General features: G+C 31.0%; 2 protein-coding genes across 2 annotated transcripts; both read right to left on the bottom strand.

The window, feature by feature from the left end:
* Positions 1-206: 206 nt before the first annotated feature.
* LOC129286998 (ervatamin-B-like) lies at positions 207-2,101 on the bottom strand. Its single transcript, XM_054923117.1, has 4 exons — positions 1,586-2,101; positions 1,165-1,397; positions 928-1,062; positions 207-666 (listed from the first exon to the last, which is right to left on the bottom strand). The coding sequence occupies exons 1-4, from the start codon at positions 2,046-2,048 to the stop codon at positions 445-447; spliced, it is 1,053 nt and encodes a 350-aa protein (XP_054779092.1). The 5' UTR covers positions 2,049-2,101; the 3' UTR covers positions 207-444.
* A 7,204-nt stretch (positions 2,102-9,305) lies between these two features.
* On the bottom strand, positions 9,306-9,785 carry LOC129286221 (P34 probable thiol protease-like). Its single transcript, XM_054922232.1, has one exon. The coding sequence runs from the start codon at positions 9,783-9,785 to the stop codon at positions 9,306-9,308; it is 480 nt and encodes a 159-aa protein (XP_054778207.1).
* Between the last annotated feature and the right edge of the window lie 3,155 nt (positions 9,786-12,940).

Genomic DNA, 12,940 nt, shown 5'->3' with positions numbered 1-12,940 from the left:
ACTCCACCAATTAATATCGCTCATTATGTGTGATTGAAATCAATTGTATTATATTTTTATTGCACACAAATGTCTTCTTATTAGAAATAATCATATTTGAGGTATGATTAAATTTTAAATTTGCGCACTTCTCACTGTGAAATTCAAATATTGGTTTAACACATTGCAAGAGACCAACCCCTTTATATTAAATACAACCCTGTTGATAATTCAATTAATTGTGTTATTTAAGCCAACGAGCATATACTTGCAATACACGATATGTGGTCGAGAGAAAACTTTAATCCCACTAATTTGTTCACTCGAACACTAACTTGGTGGAGTCAGTGGAGTCCACGTACAACGATTTTTTGTATAGTTGATAATTCATGACTTTTTTTTATTTATAATTTATAATGGAACTTGAGTTCATAACAACATGGACTTAATAGCTAGTGCTCTAGTTTAAATGGATGGCAAGTAAGCTTTAGTATTGATAGAGCAAAGCCCACTTGGTGAGTTTTTATTCCTCTCCATGAAGAAGTATCCGTTCCTTCCCCAATTTTCTCCCCATGAATTCTTCACAATCCAATAATCTTTCCCATCTTTTGAACCATATCCAACAATCAAAACTGCGTGATTTGTGTAACTTGAATTCCTCTTGCAGTCCCCTCCATCAAAAATTCCCTAACAAAAAATTAAATCGAAGTAATGAGGGAAAAAAATTCAAAATAAAGATTCATAATTGATTGTGAAAGATTATCACATTGTCATAACTTTTGGAGAGTACATATGAAAGCTTAAATTATACACAAATTTTCGGAGACTAAATTAAGGAAAGATTTTTTTTTAACCAAAATTAAGGAAAGATTAATTCAGTAAAATAATTAATTAGTTGAAAAATAAAACATTGAAGATTGATTGAAAGGACTATAAGAGAAGGCTTACATCATGATACAATTGAAGATATGTTGCATCTAAAGAGACGGTAATGGGCTGCTTAGCAGTGGCACATAATAGAGCATCGTCTGACTTGGTTACTTTTTCATATCTGTTAATTTTCACGACTCTGGTTTCATTTTGCTGAAGAAATACACATAGAAATTAACCTCAAATTAGACAGGAACAAACTATCATTGCATTGTTAGTGTGAGTGTGAGAGAGATAGAGAGAGGGGAAACAAACCACGTTGGATTTGCAAACACCATTTCGAGCTCTATAAGGATAATTGGCTTCTTCACTAATCCCACCAATTTTGATAACCCAGTCAAAGGCAGTTTTGGTAAATCCACCTGAACAGCCGAGGCTTGTGGAGTCACAATCTACGAGTTCTTGTTCGGAAAGAGAAATAAGTTTCCCTGTGCTTATTGCATGTATTGATTCAATGGCTCCAACGGTTCCAAATGCCCAGCAACTTCCTATGAACCATGAAATCACGTTGACCTATTAGTTCACTGATATTCCAGAGGGAAAAATAAAAATAAAAAATACAACAGATAAATGACACATTACTTCAATACTATGTTCGTGTCAAGTTTATACTCATCAAGCACAGAATTTCTATGAACATTAATTAAAGTGATTTGAACGAATTAATGCAACTTACCACATCTCTTTTGGTCTTTCACTCGAGTCACAACTCCTTTTTGTCTCCAATCCACCGAAGCAGGTGGTGCACAAGAGTCCTGCTTCACATAGTCCGACCTCGCGGTGGTGGCAGCAGTGGTGGTCGGCGTCGGCAGCTGACATAAGTACACTGTCTTAAACTCCTCACGACTCATATCAGCAAACTTGTTGAGTCCCAAACGATACCCAGGTCTCTTAGCATTTGTCTCTGTGATATACTTCAGATTGTTTCGAAATGTCTGGTATCTATTTTCACTCTCTTCAGAGTTTGGGTAGATTTTTCCATGCTCCTTCATCCATTGTTGGAATATTCCAAACTCTCCTTCTCCTTTTGAAGAAGGAAGAACGGATTCCTTGAAAGGGAATCCAGAAGTGAGACATGTTAGAATGGAACAGAGGATCAAGAAATGAAGGAACAACGTTCTAGAAATGTAGAAAGCCATGCTTGTTTATAGTTTCAGATATTGAGAGGTGAAACTTCAAATAAGCTTGCATGGAAGTGAGACCAGCGATGAGTATATATAGTGTGATTCCTGTTGCCTGTGAAGGTAAAAGACAAAAGCAAAAAACAAAGCAAAACGAAGGCATTCATATATGTGATATTTGATACTTTCCATAGAATTTAGGTTTCATGGGTATGATTCATATTTCACCATATGGCCAGGTGGGAACTTGAAATTTGCAATTTGAATGTGTGATTTTGTTCATAAAATAGAGATGCGTTTATTAGGTTCACATAGTCCTGCAGGGCTTGTATTGGAATTAGGAATTTAATTAAAGGTAAGACTTAGATATTTAACCTTTATGTACTTAATATACTTAATTTTATCCAATTAAATTAAGAAAAATAAACTTTAATATATTAATAATATTAATAACAAAAGTTTATCATAGAATAAATAATAAATAAAAGATTTATATGTCTTGATTTAATTGAAAACAAGCCCCCTTAATTAAATATATAAAGCTAAGTATATAAGTTTTTCTCTTTAATTAAATATTTAAAAGATTAAAGAGGTTAATTAAATAACTAAACACTTATTTAAAGACTTGGGAGAACACTTATAGGTTAAATAGTATATTTGACTCACATAATCCATCATTGAGAAGAAGAATACTCATGGAATTGGGCATAGTCTACATCTCATTATTGTGTTGTGTGTTGGCGGGGAAGAACGATCGTGTTATAAATAATACCAACATTTCAAAGTTTTTATTGGGTGACTATTCTATAAAGTATTTTTGCTTAAAAATTATTTATATACTACTCCCTTCACCTCATTTCATAAGATGTTTTCTGGATGATTTTGACAATGTTTCATAATATTTTTAAAAAATAATTATTCATTAATAAAATTTATTCCTTAATGAGGGAAGGGACCAGTGGGGTCCAAATGTCCTATAAACTTGTGTGTGTGTGATCCTTTTAAACAGTATATTTTAGTCCTTTATGTAAGAATTTATCCGTAGTGTCTAGTGCATTAATTAATTTTTTAATAAAAATACATATAATTATTGCTTATTTTTCCGGGTCAATGAAAATTAATAATCCAATCAAAGGATGTTGTTGAATTCTATCTTTCGTTAGGACTATAGGCTAATTTGAGAAATTATTGGATGGACCAGTGTACCATATTATTTATGGTTTATCCAATAAAATTGCACTAATTTAATTAAATAAAATATTATATATTATTATTTTTAATGACTTTATTTTTGTAATAGAATGTCTATGTAATTTCTTATATTTTCTCTCTACTTTATATTTTCTTGTATTTTAATCAAATAATTTTTTTATATTTTTTTATTTTTACTATTATTAATATCATAATCAATTTATGTTTAATGACATTTGTATGTCGTGGTTTTATTGAATGGATCATGGATGATGTGTTGTATTGGATCTATCTAAAAATTTCTCTAATTAGGTGGGTAGATATTAAGATAATTGGTTTTATTAATTTCTGTGAAATTCTGACCTTTTATCTTGTTTGATTTATGAATCAACATAAATGAAAAGAGGGATCCATAAGAAATAACTTGAAGTTAAATTTAAACTAAAAGTTGTTTCATATAATATAAATAGACTCAAAGGTAGTATAAATTAACAAATTAAACCAAAATAATTTTTTTAAATCAATATTGAAAATTAAAATATATATCACTTTAAAAGAAAAGAGAGATACAAACACTTTGGATATGGATATGCAGACGATTTGATATGAAAAAAAACCAAGGTAATATAGTGTGTTGGGTTGGATAGCATTAAAACAACAACAACAACAATAACAAGCCTTTATCCCATTAGGTGGAGTCGGCTACATGGATTGCAAGACGCCATTGTGCTCTATCATTTATCAAGCTTTTAGGAGGTTGTATAGCATTAAAGTTGTAGAAAAATTCTTCAACCCTCTAGGTAAATAGACCAAAGTAGACTTGAAAAAAAAAACAAAAAACAAAAGAAACTTTTGAATAGGGTACACACATGATGGGATAAAATCAAGGTAGTCCTATTGCGCATCCTATCCTGAAAAGGATACAAGATCGAATTTTTTTTCCATCTCCCGTATTTTCTTGAAAATTATCTCATCTCATCGACAGAATTGGGATGGGATTGGAAAATCCCAGCAGAGAAAACCAAGAGTAGAAAAGAGAGTTGGAAATGTAAGAATTAAGCAACTACACATATGACGATCACATATACATTTTCAAATTCTGATAATCACAAACACTATTTTCCATTTGAAATAACACTAAAGTGGTAATAAAACTAATACAACCAATATGTTTAATAAAAAAACCAATACAACCAATAAAGCATAAGAGACCAAAAATATAATTGAAGTCTACACAATATTTATCAAATTATATAATTTCTCAAGTCTAAAATAATACAAGTAAACAACTAAAAGTCATAAGTAGTACACAACTTAAATTCAATTATTGAGTTACAAAAACCACAACCACATATGCAAAACCTCTCCCTTTCCTTATATCCTTTTCCCTTCACTTCCCTAAATATACCACTGACATCACTACATTAAGTGAATATGTTTTAGCCATAGATTTGATGAATGGTTATGATTATAAGGGGAGTGGATGGAAAAGGATGATAGGGAAATGGAGATGTTCTGCCCCTCACAATCTTTAAGTAAAGAATACAATGAACCCGTGTCCCATCCCGTTTAGTTTTGTTCCAATTTTTTTGTCTGGAGTCGGTTAGTCCAGTCTCGACATGATCGGACAGAGATGGGCCAATGGGGATGAGAAACAGATACACAAACACCTTACACCCATATTGATATGAAGAAAAACCAAGGTGATATAGTGGGTTGGGTTGGATAGCATTAAAAATATAGAAAAATTCTTCAATCTTCCAAGTAAATAGACCACAAAGTAGACTTGAAGAAAAAAACAAAGAAACTTTTGAGAACATTCCAGAGGCAACCCTGCTTAACCCAACAAATGAGCTACAAGTAAATAGAACCCACAATTACTTTCGAGTTGACAAGCCAAGTCAAACAAGTTCGGCTTTCTGGGTTCATTAATTCGAGTTGAGTGAGTTTCTTTATAAGGAACATGTGTGTCCAAAAACACCACACAAAACCACGAACTGATGATCACTGAGTCAACCGAGTTCACATCCATGGGTTCAGGCTAGCTTATACATAGACTTGCATGCTTCACTATAACTCAAAACTAAGACACAACTCGATTGGAATCGCTTAATGAATCCAAAATCTTCGCGCGAGTTGGACGAGTTGCATTATGAGGACATGGCAAGAAATTAAAAACATGATCAAAGTTGATGGATGCATATATTTCCAAAAAATCCAACTTAAAAATGTTCAAACCCACGCTTGATGGATGCATTTAATTCCACAAAATCCACTTAAGAGATTTCGAGCCCGAGCATGTGATTGATCGAAGCCAATGCCATTAATGCTTGCGTGCGCTTATAATTATTGCTTCCTCTGATTCGCATGTGAGGTATATTGCAAAAATAAAAGACGACCGGTCAAAATATCAAATGATTTTCCATTTTTATTCCTATAATTTTAATAGCTTTCTTGTAATTTGAGCAAGGCATAATGGGGTTTCCCTTAATTAATAAGGGTATAACTAGAATATTTGGTTGATTATGAAAGAATAAAGCAACCCAACAACTTTTCTTAATTTGTGTAAAAAAGATGTTTGAGCCATGCCTTATACTTCTTCTATTAAAAAATATAAGATATTTTTAACTGAATCTAACCCTACAGTAAAATAGTTAATTATCCTCAAACTAATATCATCTTTTCATATTTATCTTTATTTAATATGATATTTTATTTTAAAATAAATTAAAGTAGTTCATATACTAAGGGCACTTTTAAAAAAAGCACATTAATTATACATTGAAATATTAAAAATATCTTATATTTTTAATATTCAACCCCTTAAGCATTATATTTTGAATAAAGGGAAAATATATAAATGATCAGAGGAAATATATGAAAAGTGGGAAATTGAGTTACTTTATGAGAAAAAATGCGCCACGATAAACTCCACTTAAAATTTGGTCAAAAAATAATCTCCACTTAAAAGTTGGTCAAAAGAATAAACTCCACTTAAAAAATTTTGAAACCGCACATGTTTCTCTAATTTTTAATATTATTTAGAAAAATAATAATGAAATTTAAAATGAATTTAAAATGTTTTAATAATAAAATATCGTCAGTAGAGTACTTGATCTAACAATTCGATTGTTTAGTTTACCGCGTTCACTAAATTTAAGCAAGGCACAACTTGGAACAAAGACTAAAGTGAAATGAAATCTAGCTTCAACGAGAATTTAAATCTAAACAATGGTTATTGTTAGTTGTGATTCTAGACTTTAAGTTGTTACTTGGATTATTAGAATTAACCTCAACTGCTTCTTAGTATCTAATTAACTTCTCTCCTTAATTGCAATCAAAGTTATGATTGCTAGTTTAGGACTCTTAATTACCACACGTTGTCTTTTGAACCACTCATTAGCAGCATTCCAATTACGTTAATTCTTAATTTCTTGAGTGAGAACTTAATTAAACTAGGTTAAGAGCAAGCCTAATGTAGTCATAATGGACCATCAGTATCTACATTTCTATACCACAAGCAAATTAATCTATCCGTTGACCAATTACTTAATGCTACGCGATTCAATTGGAGGTTATAGGCTCCTTTGCAAAACCAAAATCAGTCTCAGTCATTCGTATATCTTAGAACAAATACAGCTTACAATTGAATCAACAACCATAACATTAAAGCAACCAATTATTTTCATGAAAAAAAAATGCAATCAATTAATGGTAGAAAATATCGTCCACTAATCTATAAGGGCTTGCATGCGCGTGAATATTAAGCTATCTAGTGACCAAAATATTGAATCTTACATGATTCAATTGGATGTCTAGTCTAAATTTGTCATGCCCTAGAATAAAGTGTGACTGGCACAGTATATGCATAAAAACTTACATCCCTTAGGCATTAATACCAACTCCTAATTTTAATCATAACACATTCATTGAATCGTATGGGATTCTTTTATATTTTTCATAACAAAAGTCAAAAAAATTTTGTGGGAAATTCAACAGAACCTCCCCTGTAATATAGGATCTCCCAAGAATTTTATAGCAATACTTTTAACACAAACAACAATAAGGACCTCTGCTCCTATCAATAGATAGACAAATAGTATTTAAATCAAGATGAGAATTTTAATTATAGTTTATGTGGAGCACCTAAAATATGATTTATAAAATACAATATATAAATTTAAGTCTTACATCAAGAGAGAGATTAACCAAAATAACCCTCCAACTTCAACTTTGCATTAAACCCCTCAATGAACCTTTGGAGGTGCAAGACTGGATGCACTAACTGAGATAAAAAATACTATTTTTTTAATGAATAACATCCCAATCAATCAAAAAAAATTAGGATAATAACAAATAATATAATATTGGAAATATGTAACTACTTTAAAGAAGTAATTTACTATGATGTAAACACCATATTCATCATTATTTATTTTCAATTTACACAACTATAAATTTAATATTTTCATTTAACCCATAAATCATTAGACAAAAGTAAAGATTTTTGGCAACCTTGACAATAAAAAAATATATAATGAAATTTTATGTAACAAATAAATTAAATAAAATCATGCTTTGTTGGGATTTTACTAGATCAAATAACAAACATAGATATAAAGTCCATGAGGGTAAGTAATTAATTAGACCAACTTGAAGCTATGAAGACAAACGTGACAACCAAACACAGTATAAGCTACAAAAATAAATGTGAACATATAATAGTCTACAAGAATAAATAACCAATGAGTCTATTAGGGCTAGTATGTATGCAATAGAAGAAAATTAAGCTATCTAACTATCACATCCTAAAAATTGGGTGTGGTTAGTGGAGGGTTTTCATAGAAACTTGTATGCCTTAAGCCTTAACTTGAGAAATTTTTAATTGTAAATCATAGATGTATTTGACATAAGATTGGATGTTATCAATATATATATATATATATATATCAAACAAAGAAATGTTTTAATACTTTTGTAGAAATTTTTGCAAAGCCTTCTTAGCAAATAAGACCTCACAAAACTTTTCAATAGAATTTCCAACACAACAACCATAAGGAGCTCTGCTCCTAATAGTTGGCAGGTGAATAATAATTAATCAATATGAGGATCATAACTATAGTCTATACGGAGCACCTAATCATTTTTCAAAAAATGAAATACATAAACTTTATAATTACATATAAAGAAGATAATAATTTTTCAATAAATTTCCATCCAGCACAACAGGAAGTAAAATGTCGGCTCATGGACTTGAGACCAACAACAACTTTCCAGTGAATAACATCCCAATTTGCAGTTATAGGAATTAATGAAAAGATCATTAATGAATCAATTATAAACTTAATAGAATAATCAATTGAAATAATATAAAAACATATCTCATAAATCAAAAGTCATGTAAATATATAAACAACAAACTTTATAAATTTTAAAAAAATGATTGAGCCAATTATAAAAATCCATATAAAGTAGAAAAGAATTGTTTGCTTTAAAAAAATTGAAATTTTAAGAAAAATAAATTTCAAAACTCATTCTTTAGTATGACTTTATCAAATGATTAGCAAGCGTGGACGCGAAGTCTACAAAAATGAGTAACCAACAAATGTAAACACACAATCCATAAGAGTAAGTAACTAACAGGCACAGCTCAAAGCTACAAAAACAAGCGCAAGCACAAAGCCCACGAAATAAAGCATACGCACAAGACCTACAAAAATAAATGTGAATACTATGCTCACGAATAACCATCCCTTCATTCCACATGCGTTGACCATCACACGGGGCTAACAACTCCTAAACACCCTGCTAGTTAGGTGTACCATAGCGCGTCAAGGGCTAACGGAACTACCGTTAGCAACCAGCATTCTGATTCAATCCCACATTTCAAATCAAACATGTGTGAATATAACACCAATATGATTTCTCTTACATATGGATCAAACATAACAATTGCTTTCAGATATTCATTTGAACAAAATAATCCCAAATATTTTTATAAAATTCATTTATGTAGAAAACATTTCCTGATTCAATCATTGATGATAGAATTAAAATCATAAACAATTAAGATTAAATAAAAAATTATTTAACTCCGGTGACAACATTACTCTTTCTCCAATCCATGGAAGCAGGTGCCCCACACGAGTCCTTCTGGTGTGCATAATCCGTCCTCGTTGTTGTGGTGGTGTTGGCGGTGGCAGCAGGGGTAATGGTGGTCGGAATGTTGAGCTCAGGCAGGTACACACTCTTGAACTCCTCGGGACTCATATCAGCAAACATGTTGAGGCCCGAGTAATAACCAGATGACGACTTTGATCTCTTAGCATTCATCCCTGTGATATAACTGAGATTCCTTTGGAATATCTGGTATCTAGTTTTGCTCTCTTCAGAGTTAGGGTAGATTCTTCCAAACTCCTTCATCCATTGTTGGAATATTCCAAAATCTTTTTCTACCTTCGAAGGAAAAACAAATTCCTTAGTAGAGCGTGCTGAAGAGAGACTTATGAGAATGGAACGCCAGATGAGGGAACGAAGGAAGAACCTCCCAGTGTCGAAAACCATGATTATTTGCTCGTTTCAGATACTGAGATTTGAAACTTGGAATAAGCTTGCAAGGAAGTGCAATGAGCCATAAGGTATATATAGTATTATTCCCATTGACCTGTGTTATAAATTCACGTTTTCCGGCTACTCCATTGATTAATGTGGTCGGTGTGATTAATGTTCGCAATGTGGAATGTTCTTCATTTTCTGTTTGGTCGGAGTTCATTAATATGCCATTCCTTCTGGTTTATTTCGACGACCTGAAAATAATGTTACAATTGATGCAATATACGAAAATGTCTGTGTGTGTTTGTGTATCATAATTTCATTGGTTTTTTTTAAAAAAAAAAATTGATCTCAGAACATGGTGATAAGTAATTGAACGAAAACGAAGCCATACCGCATAGAATTAAGTTCAAGCTAAATTTTCAACCATATTTTTTTATATAAATACTTTTAGCTTTATTTTCTTTTGGATCGAAATCTAATGTATAAATTCACTCTTAAGCATCTTGCATTTATTAATGGCATGTTTAACGTTTCACATGATCCAAGAGAACATGTTCCACACATTTGTAATTGGCGCTATGTGTAGCCTTTTAATGTTCCATACCGATACCGTATACGTCAAGTATGACACAGTACAAGGAGAGGTATATATATTTTGACTTAGATAATGAACATAAAGAGTGTTAAAAGTACTGAAAATGAGTTGAGTAGTAGTTTAAGCATTATTGATCCAATTGGGATTAAACTCTGACCAAACTACCTACCAATCAAAATTAAAATAATTTAATTTAATTTAAATATAAAGAATATTTGTATTGATATGTGATTTCTAGCACTAATCTGCCAATTCACAAACTGTAATGTCATTTTGGTATGGTAATGCATTAAAATTACAGCATATGTGTATATAGTTATAATTTTTTGAAAATTTCAAAAGTGATAGACCAAATTTCAACACAATTATATGATTAGTTTAACAAAACTTTCATTCCCAAAAACTATGAATGTATTATTATTTTTGAAATATCAAAACGACATTATTTTAGGCTTAGAAATAGGGGGGAAAATTATAACGTGCACCTCATTTGACCCACACAACCCACCAAATTAGCAAGATTGTCCTAGATTAACTGGACTAAAACCGGGTTGGATTGATCGATAGGCTAGTCCAATCATTGACCGGTCCATCAAGTTACCGGCCTCACTGACTGAGTTGACATTTGTATTTAATACCATGAAGAGTTCAAAGAGATTGAGGGAGGGAGAGAGAGAAGGACAAAAAAAAAAAAAAGAAAAACTAAGGGCTTGTTTGGAAATCTGTTCTGGAAACAGTTTTCTATTCTCCAGAACAAAAGAACAAAAAAATGCATTTGGTAACATGTTTTTAAAAAGTGTTTTGGAGAATAAAAAAAAATATTGTTCTTAAGAACAGAAAAATAAAAACAACTTTTAAGTGTTTTGTAATTATTGTTCTGGAGAACAAGAGAGAATGAGAAAAACACCTATTTTCATTATTTTTTGTTCTCAGAACATGTTCTATAGAACATCAATTTTCAGAATAATAAAATAAAAATAGTTTCAAACAATCCCTAAAACAGGAGACACGTATCTAATATGACCTGTGTACCCATCATCTTATTCTACGTTGGTTTTTTCTTAAAAATTACACTCTTCTTCATTTTTCGAATGGTTGAAATTTTGAGGCATTTGCAATTGAACAGTAATGAAAAATAGTTATTAACAGAAAAAAAAAAGATTACGCACACATTTATATGTAGACGGTAATTTTATTTGACAGTGGATATTTTATGAACATCTTTAGAGTTAGAAAAATTTGCGTCATTTCTTTTTTGAATTTGAGTAAACTTATGTTGATGTGATTCCAAGGTTAAAATTACATAAATATTTTTAGAAGTGCATGTACTTTTTTAATTATCAATTTTTGAGTTTCGTTAACAAATTATAATATATTAAAGATTCTAGTTTTAAAAATATCATCTCAAAATTAGAAGCTGGTGATAGCTGACTTTTTTCTTTTTACCTGAAGTTACAGCTGATTTAGAAAAAAGAAGAAGGTATAATTGGCCGAAAGTTGAACCACTATAAACGCATTATACATTTATAAAAGAAGTTTAATTAATGTTGCCATGTTCCTATTCCGTGTCACAAACGATATCACGTATAACTCAACGAGTTATGCATTCCTATGTGGTGTGTTATCGAACTTTGATATATTAAAATGCCATTCACCTAAAGGGAACATTGACTTGACTCACTTATTAATCCCCAGCCTTCAACCACAAAAGAAACCCTAAAAGTCATCCTTTGGTAGCTAAGCATTCCTATGTGGTATGTTATCCTGTGCACCTTTTGTAACAAAACCCTAAGGCTTGGTTTGGATGAAAATAAAAATGTTTAGAAAAGGGACAAATCTAGTTAAAATGAATCGAATATTAAACATGTTTAGATTTCAGTGAAGGCAACAACTATAACCAGACTCATTAGTCTCGCAAGTGCATGAAATAAATATCCCTAAGTATTCTAAGTGTCAAACCTAGAGAAAAGCAGTGATCTTTATTATTTTAAAAAGGATTTAATTGATTTAAGAGAACCAAACAATTAACCAACCAAAAAAAGAGAAAATGATTAAGAGAAATAAACAGCAAAACATCTGAGAAAATCCAATTAATTAAATGCTAAGGATTAGGATTCACTTACTAAGATGCCTTACTCTATCCAATTTCTTATTCACATTCAATTATAGTGATGATCATTACTAGAGTACTCTAGTTACTTCTCAATATATTAAGCCTATCACACTCCAAAAATAAGGTGTGACAGGCATAAGATATGTGTATAAAACTCATATCCTATAAACCTTAATTTAAGAAACTTCTAATTTAATACTTTGAACTCATTAATAATAAAATTAGAAATTCTTACCTTATTTTTTGCCACATAAAAATAATCATATACTCTTTTAAAAATTCTATAGAACCTTGTAAAAATTTCTACAATAACAAATTTATAACAATTCAGCAACAAGGAGCTCCGCTTAACAACAAACAATCAATGTATGCAATAGGTCAAGATTCTATCTATAATCAATAAAAAGCACATGAAGTAGATTATAAAAGAATACTTGAGCTCACATTTAGATCAAG

The sequence above is a fragment of the Prosopis cineraria genome, unplaced genomic scaffold (genome assembly GCF_029017545.1).
Source record: "Prosopis cineraria cultivar Desert tree isolate PC_DT_omini unplaced genomic scaffold, ASM2901754v1 PC11, whole genome shotgun sequence".
Lineage (NCBI taxonomy): Eukaryota > Viridiplantae > Streptophyta > Magnoliopsida > Fabales > Fabaceae > Prosopis > Prosopis cineraria.
This window is presented reverse-complemented; position numbering and strand designations above follow the sequence as displayed.

Coding starts and splice junctions, on each gene's coding strand:
- LOC129286998 (XM_054923117.1), bottom strand. CDS start 2,048: ATGGCTTTCTACATTTCTAGAACGTTGTTCCTTCATTTCTTGATCCTC. Junction 1,063..1,164: donor GTGTTTGCAAATCCAACGTG/GTTTGTTTCCCC, acceptor GTATTTCTTCAG/CAAAATGAAACCAGAGTCGT. Junction 667..927: donor ATCTTCAATTGTATCATGAT/GTAAGCCTTCTC, acceptor ATTTTTTGTTAG/GGAATTTTTGATGGAGGGGA.
- LOC129286221 (XM_054922232.1), bottom strand. CDS start 9,785: ATGGTTTTCGACACTGGGAGGTTCTTCCTTCGTTCCCTCATCTGGCGT.